At 42.5% G+C, this 17,294-nt stretch overlaps 1 protein-coding gene across 12 annotated transcripts in view; it reads right to left on the bottom strand.

Annotated features, from left to right (window-relative positions):
* LOC143933542 (uncharacterized) overlaps positions 1–17,294 on the bottom strand; it is a 297,764-nt gene that overhangs the window by 25,984 nt on the left and 254,486 nt on the right. For 9 of the 12 annotated variants that reach the window (XM_077456460.1, XM_077456458.1, XM_077456466.1 and 6 more), the window contains 10 exons: positions 16,925–17,084; positions 16,619–16,726; positions 16,151–16,275; positions 15,670–15,951; positions 15,432–15,557; positions 9,011–9,170; positions 5,095–5,202; positions 3,177–3,301; positions 2,710–2,991; positions 2,442–2,567 (listed from right to left, as the gene is read on the bottom strand). In XM_077456460.1, the coding sequence (XP_077312586.1) occupies positions 2,442–2,567; positions 2,710–2,991; positions 3,177–3,301; positions 5,095–5,202; positions 9,011–9,170; positions 15,432–15,557; positions 15,670–15,951; positions 16,151–16,275; positions 16,619–16,726; positions 16,925–17,084 (1,602 nt within the window). The remainder of the gene's footprint in view (positions 1–2,441; positions 2,568–2,709; positions 2,992–3,176; positions 3,302–5,094; positions 5,203–9,010; positions 9,171–15,431; positions 15,558–15,669; positions 15,952–16,150; positions 16,276–16,618; positions 16,727–16,924; positions 17,085–17,294) is intronic. The other 3 variants (XM_077456470.1, XM_077456467.1, XM_077456465.1) reach the window with 3 other exon arrangements.

Raw genomic sequence — 17,294 nt, 5'->3', positions numbered from 1 at the left:
CAGTGTTGAATTCATAATAATAAGTCTGTTAACGTGCTGCACATTTTAACTGGCGAGTTGTACACTTGCAGAGCAAGTTTTCCAGTTGTCACTTTTCCAGTTTGAAGCAAATTTGCGTGGCAAGTCTCTAGCGAGAGCAAAGTTGCAGTGGTGAATCTATAGCAAGAGATCTGCAAGTCTACAGCATGACAAATTCAGCCACAGTGACCCCCTGTGGTGGGATGACTATTGCACAACATAACTGAACCAGAACTTCCAGCAGAACTTGCAGAATGTTTGGAAAGAAAGTCGATCTGGAGTCATGCAATGCGGACTTGCTGCGATTGTGCAACAAACCGGCAAGTCTAGCAATAGCTTAGCAAGTCATTTACAAACTTGCAGCGCAATTGATTGCTATCTGGGTTTATTTTGCTGGTAGTCAAGGACAAAATGTTCATGTTTTAGCAAGCAAAAAAAAACCTAAAAACTAAATAAAAACAAAAACTGAAGCTTCTTTTTAAAGCGGGAGTCCGCCGGGAGTTCCGCCGTTTTTTTTTTTTTTTAAAGCCAGCAGCTACAAATACTGCAGCTGCTGACTTTTAAAATAATGACACTTATCCGCCCAGCGCGCCCGCGATTTCGGCACCCGAAGCCGATCTCTCGATCGTCTCTCGGGTGCTGCCACTGCCATCTTGGGTATGGGAATCAGGAAGTGGAGCCTTTCGGCTTCATTTCCCGGTTCCCTACTGCGCATGCGCGAGTAGCGCTGCGCAATAAGAATGGTTCCCGCTGTCGCTGGGATCCATTTGTTTCCCAGCAGGCAGCGGGGGACCTTCGGAAAGGGCCGTAGATTCTGCGGAAAGGGGCGTAGATTCTGCAGAATCTACGCCGGAAGTGGGTGCAGATACCTGCACTGTACAGGTACCTGCACCCCCCCTCCCCCATGAAAGGTGCCAATTGTGGCGCCGGAGGGGGGGAGGGTTCCAATGAGTGGAAGCTCCACTTTAGGGTGGTCCTCTGCTTTAAGACTGAGCCTGTAAGTAACTTTTTCGTTGACACGATTTTTTTTTTTTTTTTAGTATATGTTTCTGATGCCAAAAGAAATTTGCTTACCCCTTTTCAAGTGTTTTATTGCGTCTTTTCTAACTGCTCTCTGATTTTTTTTTTAACCTCCCTGGCGGTACGATTATTTCAGATTTTAGGTGCTGAAAGCGGTACAATTATTTTGCATGAACATTTGGCATTTTATATTGTAGTCCTGCAATTCTTAGCCCTTGTACACACGATCAGAGATTCCGACGGAATGTGTCCGATCGGAGCGTTTTGTCGGATAATCCGACTGTGTGTGGTCTGCATCGGACTGTTTCCGTCTGAATATCCGTCGGATCAAATTTTCCAACTTGCCGGAAATATTTTTCGACAAAATGCTCCGATTGAACATACTCCGATCATGTGTAGAGAATTCCGATCGGACAAAGTGCCACGCATGCTCAGATCAAATTCCTAGACCAAAGCTATTGGCTACTAGCCTGAACGTAGTCCCGTCGTAACGAAATAACGTCATCACGTTCTGAACGATCGGATTTTCCGATAACTTCGTCCGACCGTGTGTATGCAACAGTTTCGGACAAAATCCGACAGATTTGGTTGTCGGAATCTCCGACCGTGTGTACAAGGGCTAAGGAATAACTCACTTAAATCTGTCCAAACCAGAGTCTAGCAGACATCCCGGGTATCATAAAGTTTGAAAAATGAAATCATAAATTATAATATAATAAATAACTATAAATAATTAAACGAAATAATAATATAATAATAATAAAAATGATTCAATAATGATTCAAAAACACTGAAATATGCTCAGTTGCAGAATTGTCGCTGTCATTACTTTTCAGTATTTGATGACGGATCTCCCCACAAATCTGCGAGTGATTACAATTTATTATCGCTGTTTTCTAGCTGGTCTAAAACCATTTTTGATGTAAAGGGACGGTTTTGGTTGCTATGGACAATCTCCGGTTTCCAGGCATAAAGAACAGTTTTTATAATATAAAACTGCATGCAGGACACTGGACAGACCACTAGGGACAACGGGGATGTTAAATAATTACATACAGCAATGTAATCTGTAAGATTACATTATACTGTATGTAATGTGTGTGTTTCACTTTTTGAATTTGGCGCCATTCTCCATCCCCGTGCGTTGCACGCTCGCAGGGAACGGAGCCGGGCTCCGTGATAGATCGAGTGCAGGACGAGCCCAGCGGGGTGGACATCGCTGGATCCAAGGGACAAGGTAAGTAAACTCTCCCTGGATTCAGCGATGCGGTCCCGAGTCTGGCTCGGGGTTACCGCTAATGGTACAAAATTTTCACCCCGAGCCAGATTCGGGAATACCGCCAGAGGGGTTAATAATTAAGAATTTTTTTTTTTTATAATTCACAGACTAATGATTTTCTCACCAATGCTAGAGGACCATCATAGTAGGAACCATTTCTTTGTTTACTCGGCCACTGAATATCTGCATAATTGTATAGAAGGAAGGTCTGATTGCCATCGGTGGTCAGGACAGCCTGGAATGTGTTCACCTGTAAATACAAAAAATGGTAATTTAAGATCTAATTATATAAACAGCATTTTTAGGTTTGGACTAACATTGTCAGTGGTTAAAAAACAGCTGTTGTACTACTTAGGAGAAAATGTTTTTTATGTTTTGTTTTTTCACCTCACCTTGTTGGTTGAAGATCCATAATACGCAACTCGGTGCCATGTGGCCACTAACACCCACTGAGCTGTGAAATCCACACCATGGAAGTAAGTTCTGATATCATTGGTGGCCCGGGATAGAAGAGAGGGATCGGTGCTCTCACGATAATATATATCACCCGCTAATGCATTATTTACATCAGCCCAGAAGATAGCCAGGAATGGGTTTCCTAAAGCAACAGGAAGAGCTTGTGGTGTGTATTGACTGATTGATGAGCGGAATGATAACAGGCCATTATTATTCACCTGTGAAGGAGAACATTGAGATCATTATTTTTTTTATTTTTTTGCATCCACAACATATACAGTACACAAAAAATAACAGTATATATTAAGAACAAAGCCTCCTTTTAAAATTGTAAGATTATTTATTTTAATAATTAGAAATTAGTATCAAGATATATTTATAAAAATCCAAGCGAGATGCTCACATAAAGATAGGAGTAGTTTCTTCCAAAAAGTGGGATTTCTCTATAAGCATATATAATTGACGATCCTAAATCATCTATCTTTGGATTCTCATTGTCGATAGCCGATCCATAGGGGTAGAGAAGATCTAAAGAAAAGATCAAACATCATTTTATGGAATATGAACAATGCAATGAAGTGATACCTATTGAGTCAAAAACCTCACTTTCATAATTTAGAGATCATCTCCAGGCAAACAGCTAAATACACAGACAGAATGCATACAGTGCCTTGAAAAAATATTCATACCCCCTTGAAAATTTTCCACATTTTGTCATGTTACAACTAATGACGTAAATGTATTTTAGTGGGATTTTATTTGATAGACCAATGATGGCGAACCTTGGCACCCCAGATGTTTTGGAACTATATTTCCCATGATGCTCATGCGCTCTGCAGTGTAGTTGAGCATCCTGGGAAAATGTAGTTTCAAAACATCTGGGGTGCCAAGGTTCGCCATCACTGTGATAGACCAACACAAAGTGGCTGAAAATGGAAAGAGTATGGGACAACTGCAAACCTACCAAGCCATGGCCGTCCACCTAAACTGACAGGCCGGGCAAGGAGAACATTCATCAGAGAAGAGCTAAGAGGCCCATGGTAACTCTGGAGGAGCTGCAGAGATCCACAGCTCAGGGGGGAGAATCTGTCCACAGGACAACTATTAGTCGTGCTCTCCACAAATCTGCCCTTTATGGAAGAGTGGCAAGAAGAAAGCCATAGTTGAAAATAAAAAACCAAGAGTCTCGTTTTCAGTTTGCGAGAAGCCATGTGGGGACACAACCAACATATGAAAGAAGATGTTCTGGTCTGGTGAGACCAAAATTTAACTCTGGTCTAAAAGCAAAACGCTATGTGTGGGGGAAAACTAACACTGCACATCACCCTGAACGCACTGAAGAAAAGCATCCCCAGCAGGGACAAGGAAGCTGGTCAGAATTGATGGGAAGATGGATGGAGCCAAATACAGGACAATCTTAGAAGAAAACCTGTTAGAGTCTACAAAAGACTTGAGACCGGGGCGGAGGTTCACCTTCCGGCAGGAAAACGACCCAAAACATACAGCCAGAGCTACAATGGAATGGTTTAGATCAAAGCATATGCATGCGTTAGAATGGCCCAGTTAAAGTCCAGACCTAAATCCAATTGAGAATCTGTAGCAAGACTTGGAAATTGTTTGCTCTCCATCCAATCTGACAGAGCTTGAGCTATTTTGCAAAGAAGAAATGGGCAAAAATGTCCCTCTCTAGATGTGCAAAGCTGGTAGAGACATCCCCAAAAAGACTTGCAGCTGTAATTGCAGAGAAAGGGGGTTCTACAAAGTATTGAATCCGGGGGGTGCCATACAAATGCCCCCCACACTTTTTACATATTTATTAGTATCATTTATCATTTTCTTTCCACTTCACAATTATGTGCCACTTTGTGTTGGTCTATCAATGGGATCTCCCAACTACGACCATCCAGCTGTTGCGGAACTACACGTCCCATGAGGATTTGTAAAATAGACATGACTAGGCATGATGGGAAGTGTAGTTCCTAAACAACAGGAGGGCCATCGTTTGGAGACCTCTGGTCTATCACATAAAATCCCAATAAAAAAAAAATGTTGGTTGTAACATGACAAAATGTGGAAAATCTCAAGGGATATGAATACTTCTTCAAGGTACTGTATATGGGAGATTTTTTTTTTTACCAAGCAAATGATTTTAAAATGTGTTCACTCCAGTCCAGAAATGTAAGGAATCTCAGGACTAGACAGATTCATAGAATATGTTGGATTAGCTGAAGAGTAAGATTCATCGTAGGTCGTATAAGAAGATCTTAGGATCCCTCACGCCTAGTTTATACTATAAATAGTTGCTTGTGAATTTTTGTTACCTGAAGACAATATAAAAGAAGAAGTATTAGTTGTGGGGCGTGTGGTGAAGGGTCCAGGTGTAGTTGTCAATAGAGTGTCCGTAGAAGTTTCATTTTCTGTAGAATTATCTAGGGGAAAAAAACAACATACCTAAATATTTTTTACTCCGTGGCCTTCTAACAGGCCTAACCCATTCTGGTTTTAGTGAAGTGGGCAAGGATCAGGTAAGACACAATGAGGTTGATTTACTAAACCGGGAGCGTGCTACAGCTTCTAACTTCAGCTTGTTTAAGTTAACCTTTGACAAAACCTGGGGGCTGATTGGTTTCTATGCAGAGTTGCACCAAATTTTGCACTCTCCAGTTTTAGTAAAACAACCCTTACATACCGTCCTCTGAAAATATTTAGCAAACACTCTTTTTACTAGCTGAATTTCCTTAGAACTTATAATTAATATGACTGTAATTACTTTTATGGTTCAGCTAACAATGGCTTTGTGTCTTATTTTTATTCTTGATGAAAATATACAGTTTTTTATCTTGCATAGTAAATCAGCTTGTTGATATTAAGGTGGCAGTAAATTCCCTTGTATGATTTTTACCCATAGGTAAGCCTATAATAAGGCTTACCTACAGGTATAGTAAATATCTCCTAAGCGTGCATCTAATTTTTTTCCTTTAACTGCTTGCCGACCAGACAACGTCATTATACTGCGGCAGGTCGGTGCGATCCCATGAGCTGTCGTAGCTATACATCGGCTCCTTTAAGTGTAATAGTAGGCACGTCCACGCCCTCTGCACTGCGGGGGTGCTGAGGCTCGTGGCTGACAGTCACGATGACCGCCGGCCACAAGCGATCGCGGGTACTAATGGCAGAACAGGGACGTATGTGTGTAAACACACAAATCCCTGTTCTGTGAGGAGAGATAGATCGGGAATCCCTAATAGCTAGGAACTAGGGTTTCACCTATACCACTTTTTTAACACCAAGTACGTGTACCGATACTTTTTTTGCAGGTACTCGCGGATACCAATTACCGATACCTATCGCGTAGGTAGGGGGGTGGTTTGGGAGGGGGGTTGTTAAGGAGTTAGGCGAGGCTGGGGTGAGGACAGGGTGGGAAGTAGAGGGGTAAGTGAGGGCAAGGTAGTTGAGGGTGGGGTGAAATAGGGATTGAAGGGTGGGAGAATTGAGAAGAAAAAGGCTGTGATTGCTGGAGGAGAGTCATTGAGAGACATGGGGGCTGAGGGGGCAGCTGGTTGGTGGGGGGGGGGCAACACAGGGAGGGCATAGTACAGGGCGTTAGGAGGGTCTTAGGAGGGCGCAGTACAGGGCGTTAGGAGGGTGTTAGGAGGGCGCAGTACAGAGCGTTAGGAGGGTGCAGTACAGGGCGTTAGGAGGGTGTTAGGAGAGCGCAGTAAAGGGCATTAGGAAGGCACAGTACAGGGCGTTAGGCCGGTATTAGGAAGGCGCAGTACAGGGCGTTAGGCGGGTGTTAGGAAGGCGCAGTACAGGGCGTTAGGAGGGTGTTAGGAAGGCGCAGTACAGGGCGTTAGGAGGGTGTTAGGAAGGCACAGTACAGGGCGTTAGGAGGGTGCAGTACAGGGCATTAGGAGGGTGTTAGGAGGGCGCAGTACAGGGCATTAGGAGGGTGTTAGGAAGGCGCAGTACAGGGCATTAGGAGGGTGTTAGGAAGGCGCAGTACAGGGCGTTAGGAGGGTGTTAGGAAGGAGGCGCAGTACAGGGCGTTAGGAGGGCGCAGTACAGGGCGTTAGGAGGGTATTAGGAGGGCGCAGTACAGGGCGTTAGGAGGGTATTACGAGGGCACAGTACAGGGCGTTGGGTACAGACCAGTTTGTACATTTGACACCGTACCTTACATTATTTACAGACTGGTATGTGTATAACATATACAGTATAGTGTTGGGGTACAGACTGGTCTGTATATACTGTATGGTGCTAGTGTATAAGACTGGTCTGTACCCTGCTGACACTGTCCTGTACCTACTACACTAACCTGTTTGCAGGACTTGCTCTCCTCATTATTCGGTTCTGCTTTCAGGGACGATTCCACAGCTGCCTCACATAGAAACACACGTGCTGATGCTGTCCAACCCCTTGTCCTTGACGACCCACCCACTCTCTGTTATCAGATAGCGGCCAGCCATCCAGCTAGCTCTCTTTCTCCATGCAGGAACAGGATGGGAGGAGTCATAACATCACCCACTCTCTTCATGTTTACAGAGGCAGGAGAGGATCGCAGCAGTGCTGCATAATGAAAAAAAGACAGCCGGGAGCAGGAGTGTCGGTGTGGCCAGCTGTCAGCCTGTTCCCACTGTGCTGTGGATTTTCCTGACCCTCCCTCGTCTTGGTGCATACTACTCGGAACCCCACTGCCGGAGGGGAGGAGGAGGTGTTCTGCCCCCAACTGACGTCATTTTCGGTATCGATTTTCGGTATCGGAGCATTTTCCCAAGTACCGATACTTGTGAAAATGCAGTAGTGTTAATCCCTTTCCTGCGAGTGACATTTATACAGTAATCAGTGCATTTTTATAGCACTGATCGCTGCATAATTGTCCCAAAAATGTGTCAAAAGTGTCCGATGTGTCCGCCATAATGTCTCAGTCATGATAAAAATCCCAGATCGCCGCCATTACTAGTAAAAAAAAAAAAAATAATAAAAATGCCATAGATCTATCCCCTATTTTGTAGACGTTATAACTTTTGCGCAAACTAATCAATATACACTTATTGCGATTTTTGCCATTATGGCTTCTTTTTTTTTTTTTAATTGGGGGATATTTATTATAGCAAAAACTTACAAAATATTATGTTTTTTTTCAAAATTGTCGCTCTTTTTTTGTTTATAGCGCAACAAATAAAAACTGCAGAGATGATCAAATACCACCAAAAGAAAGCTCCATTTGTGGAAAAAAAAGGATGTCAATTTTGTTTGGGTACAGCGTCGCATGGCCACGCAAATGCCAGTTAAAGAGTCGCAGTGCTGAATCGCAAAAAAAGCTCTGGTCATCGAGCAGCCAAATCTTCCGGGGCTGAACTGGTTAAAATAAAGAACATATCATACGTACCTGGTATGTGCAATGATTTTACACAGACCCTCCTCTTCTCGGGTCCCCCACCGGTGCTCCTGGCTCCTACCTCCTGCTGAGTGCCCCCAGAACAAGTCACTTACTATAGGGGCATTTGCGTGAGCTGGCTCTCAAGCTGCACACTTTGTGTCCATGGACACACACAGCATGGCTCAACCCCGCCCCCTGCCCCCTGCCCCCTCCTCATTGGCTGTGAATGACAGCAGCAGGAGCTGCCATAAATATTTGCATTTGATATAATAAAGCAGAAGCAGGGGCGGACTGACCATTTGGCCACTCGGGCACTGCCCGAGGGCCTCATGCCACTAGGGGGCCCCATCAGGGTTGCCAACCTCAGTAAAACCAGGGACAGTATGTAAAAACTTTTTTTTTACATCTGTCTCTGAAATGTCCCTTACCGACATCCTTTTGGTCTAAAAATCCTGAGATTATAGCTGCCCCACCTCTCCAGTACCTTCTCAGCCAATAGAAACATGTCTGTGTATACCGCGTAATTGTATACTGTGTGTGTGTGTGTGTGTATTTGTGTATACTGTGTGGCCCCATAATCTCTGATTGCCTGGGGGCCCCATAATCTCCTATTGCCCGGGGGCCCCATGAGTTGTCAGTCCGCCCCTGAGCAGAAGCTCATTAAGAATCTAAACACCATACCAAAAAGTATGTTAAAGTAACCACTGCAATAACAATAACACTAAATATAAAGTATGTGCACCAAATATATGAAAAAAAACAAGAAAAAACTTTCCCTTGAAATTACTTACTTCAGATTTCGGTCAAATAATACTTATTTTATTACCACAGTGTTAAACGAACTGGAACCTCACCTATATTGCCATTGACGTCTTCTGGATGTAGTTTGTCCACTTTAAATGCCCAACGTCCGGTTACATTGACGTTGCTTGTAGATGACAAATTGGCGATGGAGAAAGTGAGGGATCCTGGGAGTGTGTAGTATCCTGTATCATAGCCGCTGTTCAGCCCAGCCTATGCCATTTAAAAGCATTTTGAAAGTATGAAAATAAGATACAGATTAAATAGAACACATTGTAAGTAGGGATAGGCGAACGGTTCAGCCTGAGCATAAGTTCGGGCCGAACTTTGGTTGTTCGGATTGTTCTGCGAATTTTCCCCGAACAATATGGTGTTCGGGAAAAATTCGAAAACACCGTTAAAGTCTGTGGGACACTAACATGAAAAATCGAAAGTGCTCATTTTAAAGGCTTATATGCAAATTATTGTCATGAAAAATGTTTGGGGGCCCGGCTCCTGCCCCAGGGGACATGTATCAATACAAAACATTTTTTTTTTAAACGGTTGTTTTTTCGGGAGCAGTGATTTTTTTAATGCTTTAAGTAAAACAATAAAAATGAAATTTAAATATCGTACCTGGGGGGGGTGTCTATAGTATGTCTGTAAAGTGGCACATTTTTCCTGTGTTTAGAACAATACCACAGCAAAATGACATTTCTAAAGGAAAAAAGTCATTTAAAACTGCTTGCGGCTGTAATGAATTATCGGGTCTCGGCAATATAGATAAAAATCATTGAAAAAAAAGAGCATAGGATCCCTCCACCCCCAGTCTATTACCAAGCCCTTTGGGTCTGATATGAATATTAAGGAGAAAAAGTAATTTAAAACTGCTTGCGGCTGTAATGAATTGTCGGGTCTCGGCAATATAGATAAAACTCATTGAAAAAAAAGAGCATGGGATCCCCCCCAGTCTATTACCAAGCTCTTTGGGTCTGGTATGAATATTAAGGGGAACCCTGAACCAAAATTTTAAAAAAAGATTGTGTGGGTGTCCCCCTAAAATCCATACCAGGCCCTTCAGGTCTGATATGGAAATTAAGGAGAACCCTGCGCCAAATTTAAAAAATAAACGGCATAGATAAAATGGCAGTCATTGCAATACTTTATGTCACACCGTATTTGCGCAGCGGTCTCACAAGCGCAATGTTTTTGGGAAAAAATGCACTTTTTTGAATCAAAAAATAATGTCACGCTTCAAAATTGCGCCCGCTCGTGGAATGGTGACAAACCTTGACCCTTAAAAATCTCCATAGGCGGCATTTAAAAATTTCTACAGGTTACCAATTTTGAGTTACAGAGGAGGTCTAGTACTAGAATTATTTCTCCTGCTCTAACGATCGTGGCAATACCTCACATGTGTGGTTTGAGCGCCATTTTCATATGCGGCCGCGAGTTGCATACGAGTTCACTTCTAAATGCGTGAGCTTGGCGGGATGGGGAGCTTTATTTTTTTTTTTTTCATATATTTTACTTTTTATTTCAGATTTTTACACTGTCTTTTGGGTTACATTTATTCCTACTAAAAGGAATGTAAACAACCCTTGTAATAGAAGAAAAGCATTACAGGACCTCCTAAATGTGAGATCTTGGCTGAAAAAGACCTCAGATCTAACATTTACACTAAAATAAAATAAAAAAATGAGATGTTATTAAAAAAAAAAATCCCCTTTAAAATCCCTGCCATCCAATGCTATGGAGCCTAGTGGGGGCCATCTTTCCCTCCCTCAGCATCCAGCCTGTGAGGGAAGAGGACCAGACAGCTCCGGTAAGTGGTAGAGATGACTGGATTGGAGACCCTCTCTCGCCCCAGATAAAAGTGATCTTGTGGCGAAAGCCAACCGCCTGCTGAAGAAAAGGATACCTGGGTTATGGCAGCTAGCTGATGCCATAACAATGGTATTCCTCTTCAAACAGCCGCAATATAAGGCCGGCGGACGATCGGCCTTACAGTTTTCACGTTAATGCATTTTCTGCATTAAGGTCAAAAAAAGTCTTTGTTCAAGATCCCCCTCAGCCCCACCTCATACTTACTGGAGCCCAATCTAAATACAACATTGTACCCGAGAGCAGTGGCTATCTCTCTCCAAACAGGGCAGATTGATAGCAGCGGGAGCCATTGGCTCCTGCTGCTGCCAAATTCTATGATGAAGGTGTGAGAGGTGGGGCAGCTGCAGGCAGCTGAGCTCAGGGAGTGGGCCCGCACAAGTACCCCCAAGTACCCCCATAGGAAGCAGCTTACAATGGGGGCACTCATTGAAGAGGAGGTATCTGGAAGAGGAGGATTTTTTTAAATGTAAGGTATACAACCACTGTAAGCATCTGTTTATACTAACAAATAGACAAATGTGCATTGTTCATCTTTGTTTCATTCATGTTTATTTTTTTTATTTTTTTTTACGGTCATTCGTTATGATCACAATTCGTAAATTAGAAAATTCGTAAATTCGCAAACTCGTAAATTCAAAAATTCCTAAATTCGAAAATCCAAAAATAAGAACGAAAATCCAAATGTTTGAAAGAATAGCTAACTAACCAATAATAACCAAGTACCGTATATACTCGAGTATAAGCCGAGATTTTCAGCCTCTTTTTTGAGGCTGAAAGTGCCCCCCTCGGCTTATACTCGAGTCATCGCTGTCTGCCTGCTCGATCAGCGTATCGAGCAGACAGACAGCGGCCATTCTAACATTCAAACGCCGCGCCTCCGCCTCCGCCTTCGCCTGTGATAGGCGGAACACTGAATTTCCCAGCAGCCTGTGTTCCGCCTATCACGGACATCGTCTCATCCTCGTACTACGGACGAGGATGAGACGATGTCCGTGATAGGCGGAACACAGGCTGCTGGGAAATTGAGTGTTCCGCCTATCACGGACATCCGATAGGCGGAACACTCAATTTCCCAGCAGTCAGTGGGAAATTGAGTGTTCCGCCTATCACCGACGGAGGCGCGGCTTTTGAATCCTAGAATGGCCGCCGACGAAGAGCTGAAGGACGGAGGCTTGGCTCGGGACGGGACGGGCCGGGCCGGGACGGGCCGGGCCGGGACGGGACGCAGGCTGGACGGGACGCAGGCTGGACGGGACGCAGGCTGGACGGGACGCAGGCTGGACGGACACAGGCTGGACGGACACAGGCAGGCTGGACACAGGTAGGCTGCACGGACACACACACACACACACACACACACACACACACACACACGGATGCATGGACACACACACACACACACACACACGGATGGATGGACACACACACAGGGATGGATGGACCCACAGGGATGGACGGACACACAGGGATGGACAGGCATGTCTCACCCTCGGCTTATACACGAGTCAATAATTTTTTCCAGTTTTTTGGGGGTAAATTGGGGGCCTCGGCTTATATTCGGGTCGGCCTATACTCGAGTATATACGGTATTAAATTATAGGTATTGGAATTTTCTTTCAAATTTGGCTGTTAGTGAATGTAATGAATACGGATTTATCTAAAGATACAAATTATCTGAAATAATAATGCCACATCTAAACAAGTTTTTATTATTATTGTTATTATTGTTATTTATTATTATTAATTTGTTACGTTCTATTAGTTTAGATGCGGCATTCGTTATTTCAGATAATTCGTAACTTTGGATAAACTCATATTTGTTAGGTTCACTGACAGACAAATTTGAAAGGAAATTCCAATACCTATAATTTAATAGTTGGTTATTATTAGTTACTAGATAAGGGAAGGCCCATAGACGTGGTATATCTGGATAAAGGAAGGCCCGTAGACGTGGTGTATCTGGATTTTGCAAAAGCATTTGATACAGTTCCCAATAAACGTTTACTGTACAAAGTAAGGTCCGTTGGCATGGACCATAGGGTGAGTACATGGATTGAAAACTGGTTACAAGGGCAAGTTCAGAGGGTGGTGATAAATGGGGAGTACTCGGAATGGTCAGGGGGTTTGTAGTGGGGTCCCCCAGGGTTCTGTGCTGGGACCAATCCTGTTTAATTTGTTCATAAACGACCTGGAGGATGGGGATGGGGTAAACAGTTCAATCTCTGTATTTGCGGACAATACTAAGCTAAGCAGGGTAATAACTTCTCCGCAGGATGTGGAAACCTTGCAAGAAGATCTGAACAAATGAATGGGGTGGGCAACTACATGGCAAATGAGGTTTAATGTAGAAAAATTTTAAATAATGTATTTGGGTGGAAAAAATATGAATGCAATCTATACACTGGGGAGAGAACCTCGGGGAGGGGGGGGGGGTCTAGGATGGAAAAGGACCTGGGGGTCCTAGTAGATGATAGGCTCAGTAATGGCATGCAATGCCAAGCTGCTGCCAACAAAGCAAACAGAATATTGGCATTAAAAAGGGGATCAACTCCAGAGATAAAACAATAAAATTCTCCTGCTCTACAAGACTCTGGTCCGGCCGCACCTGGAGTATACTGTCCAGTTCTGGGCACCAGTCCTCAGGAAGGATGTACTGGAAATGGAGCGAGTACAAAGAAGGGCAACAAAGCTAATAAAGGGTCTGAAGGATATTAGTTATGAGGAAAGGTTGTGAGCACTGAACTTATTCTCTCTGGAGAAGAGACGCTTGAGAGGGGATATGATTTAAATTTATAAATACCGTACTGGTGACCCCACAATAAGGATAAAACTTTTTCGCAAAAGGGAGTTTAACAAGACTCATGGCCACTCATTAAAATTAGAAGAAAAGAGGTTTAACCTTAAATTACGTAGAGGGTTTTTTACTGTAAGAGTGGCAAGGATGTGGAATTCCCTTCCACAGGCGGTGGTCTCAGCGGGGGGCCTCAATAGTTTCAAGAAACTATTAAATAAGCACCTGAACGATCGCAACATACAGGGATATACAATGTAATACTGACATATAATTACACACATAGGTTGGACTTGATGGACTTGTGTCTTTTTTCGACCTCACCTACTATGTAACTATGTATTTGTTATGTTCACTGACAGCCAAATTTGAAAGGAAATTCCAATACCTATAATTTAATAGTAATAGTTAAAGAGGAAGTAAACCCTGATGAGTTTACTTCCTCTTTCATTCCCTGCAAAGGCAAAGCATAATGGACTACTATGCATCGCATAGTAGCCCATTATGTGTCACTTACCTGACACAGGAGCCAGCAAAGTCGCCACTGTCCCCTGTAGTCCGCCGCATCCATCTTGTTGGTGGGGTCTCGCAGCTCCGCCGCTGTCATTCGGCGAAGCCGCGATGATGTCACTCCCGCGCATGCGCACGGGAGCCGACACGCGTGGCAGCTCCATCGCTGAGAATGGCGCGCTCAGTGCGCATGCGCCGTAGACAGCGGTGCCCGTTTTCGGGCAAATATCTCCTAAACCATATAGGTTTAGGAGATATTGCTTGGACCTACAGGTAAGCCTTAATCTAGGCTTACCTGTAGGTCAAAGTGGTTTGTAAGGGTTTACAACCACTTTAAGTTATTATTAGTTAGTTATTATTTCAGATTTTCAAATTTAGAATTTTCGCATTTCCGAATTTCTGAATTTCCGAATTTTCTAATTTACAGATTTTCTAATATTCAAATTTACGAATATTTAGAAAAATTCGTTAAACAGGTTTTTGTTCATTCGAATATTTCCAAATTAATACATTTGTAGAAATTCATTAAAAAACTCATTTGGAACGAAACAAATTGTCTACCAACACAGCTTGGTCTAGCAGAAAGCAGCAAAGACCTACGCTTCAGATATCTTTGCAAACCTATTTTTTTGTTTATAAACAAAGCAATGTACTGTATATATGGCTTTGTTTATCAACAAAGCAATGGATCACCATGTCATCACTAATAAGTTTAACAGTTGCTCCAGTGATAAACAAAGCCATGTGATCACAGCTTGTAAATGTGTTTCCTCACAGTGCTTATCCCATGAAATTATAATTCTTTGAAAACCCTGAGTGAATTAAAAACATTGTAGTTTGGGCATAAAGAGATCTGCTTACCAAGGCCAAAGGTCCATGTTGGTTGTAACCATATGAAGAAATACTCGGCCACTGAATATCATCATAATTGTACAGGAGCTAACAGTATATATAGCGTCCAAAATATTCCAATGAAATGCTCAAAAATTAAATATGATGGTCATCAGATGAAGATTCGTGAAAAAGGAATCAAATAAATCCACAAATTGTGAAAACAACGTCCCACCTGTCTAATGTTTGTACCTGTTTGTACTGATAAAGTTTGTTTTAGCAGTTTTCAACAAAATGATTGATTACCATTTCATTGCTAACTTGGTTACCAGTGTCTCCGCTGATAAACTAAGCCAGGTGATCACAGTTTCTAAATGTATTTCTTTTGCAGTGCTTAACTCATTAAATGATACTTCCTTGAAAGCCCCCCAGTGAATTTAAAAACTTGTAGTTCATAAATAAAGAGATCTTCTCACCAAAGCCAAAGGTCCATTCTGGGAGGAACCATTCCAATTCATACTCGGCCACTGAATATCTGCATAATTGTACAGCAAGAAGGTCTGATTGCCATCGGTGCTCAGGACAGCCTGAAATGTGTTCACCTGAAAGTACAGAAAAGGATAGTTGATGACTATACCTCTGAAAAAAGATTTTTAGGGTCAGAAAACAGCCATTGTTACAGCTTAAAAAAAAGCATCATGGTACGATCCTCACCTTGTTTGTTGAAGAACCAAAATACGCAACTCGGTGCCATGTGGCTACAAACACCCACTGAGCTGTAAAATTCGAGGCATGGAAGTAAGTTCTGATATCAGAGGTGGCCCGAGACAGAAGAGAGGGATCAGTGCTCTCACGATAATATATATCACCCGCTAATGCATTATTTACATCAGCCCAGAAGAGAGCCAGGAATGGGTTTCCATAACGAACAGGAAGAGCTTGTGGCGTAAATTGACTGATGGGTGATGCAAATGATAACAGACCATTATTGTTCACCTGGGAAGGAGAAAATTGAGAAGAAAACAGTTGTATCCAAATGTATCAATGTAGAATTTGTGAGGAATTCTACCAAAGCAGGAAATGGGTGTATGACCTGAGAAAAACATTTCTTTGGGTGAAGCCTCATTTTTAAATGATTGTCATTTCAGGATTTATTACTTTAAAGAAATAGATTTTGTTTAAATGGTATACTTACATAGAGATAAGAATAATTTCTACCAAATAATGGGATGTCCCTGGAAGGAAATATTTGTGGAGATCCTCCATCATCTGTCCTTGGATTGATAATGTCGAGTGCAGATCCATATGGGTAGAGAAGATCTAAACCAAAAGAACAATCATATCGTACTTCTCCATCCAAGAATATATCTACACTATAACCATCAACTAGAAACTTAAATGTGCAAACATGATACTCGAGCCTCAGCCTCCCACATAGGTGGGAACTGTTGCACCGAAACTGTTGGAGCAGCTGAAGTGTAGGTTTCATTGCGAACTGTGTATCAGTAAAAAGATCTTAGAGACCCTCATACTTATTACAAGCAACTTTGAAGAGCAGCTGAAGAGTAGAATTCATCATAGGTCATGTTTTAGTATGAAGATTTTAGGGTTCCGCATGCCTAGTTTATACTACTTTGAATAGTTGTTTGTTAATCTTTGTTACCTGAAGACTCTATGAATGGAGAAGTAATAGTTGTGGAGCGTGTGGTGATGGGTCCAGCCATCGTTGTCAATGGACTGCCCGTAGAATTTTCATTTTCTGTGGAATTATCTAGGAAGAAAAAAACATATCAAAATATTTTTTCACACAGCGACCTCCTAACCCATTCTGGTTTGGAGAAATGGGTAAGGATCAAAAAGGACACACAATGTGTTCTCTGAGAATATTATGCAGAAAGACTTTATTATTGATAGCTAAGTTTCCTTAGAATGCGTTATTAACATGAATGTAAACACAGTTGAATCTCACCTATATTTCCATTGACATTTTCTGGATGTAATTTGTCCACTTTAAATGCCCAACGTCCGGTTACATTGACGTTGCTTGTAGAGGATAAATTGGCTACAGAGAGTGTGAGGGATCCTGGGAGAGTGTAGTATCCTGTATCATAGCCACTGTTCAGCCCAGCCTATACAGATCAGAAACATGTATAAAGAGTTGTCTATGCTCATTACACTGTATACTGTATGCTGTAAAAACATTATTTACTGATACACAAGAAGGAGAAAAAGTCCATGTTTTAACCAGAAAAGCAACGTTGATGGTAAGTGTTCCTTAAAGTGGATCTCCACCCAGAATGTGAGGGTGCTTGTCACGCGTCAAGACTTTCTAATCCTGA

Source organism: Lithobates pipiens, unplaced genomic scaffold (assembly GCF_037356315.1).
Source record: "Lithobates pipiens isolate NorthernLeopardFrog02 unplaced genomic scaffold, aLitPip1_a1.2 Scaffold_27, whole genome shotgun sequence".
Taxonomy (NCBI): Eukaryota; Metazoa; Chordata; class Amphibia; order Anura; family Ranidae; genus Lithobates; species Lithobates pipiens.
Note: the sequence above shows the minus strand (reverse complement) of the source record. Positions and strands in the feature narration are given on the sequence as shown.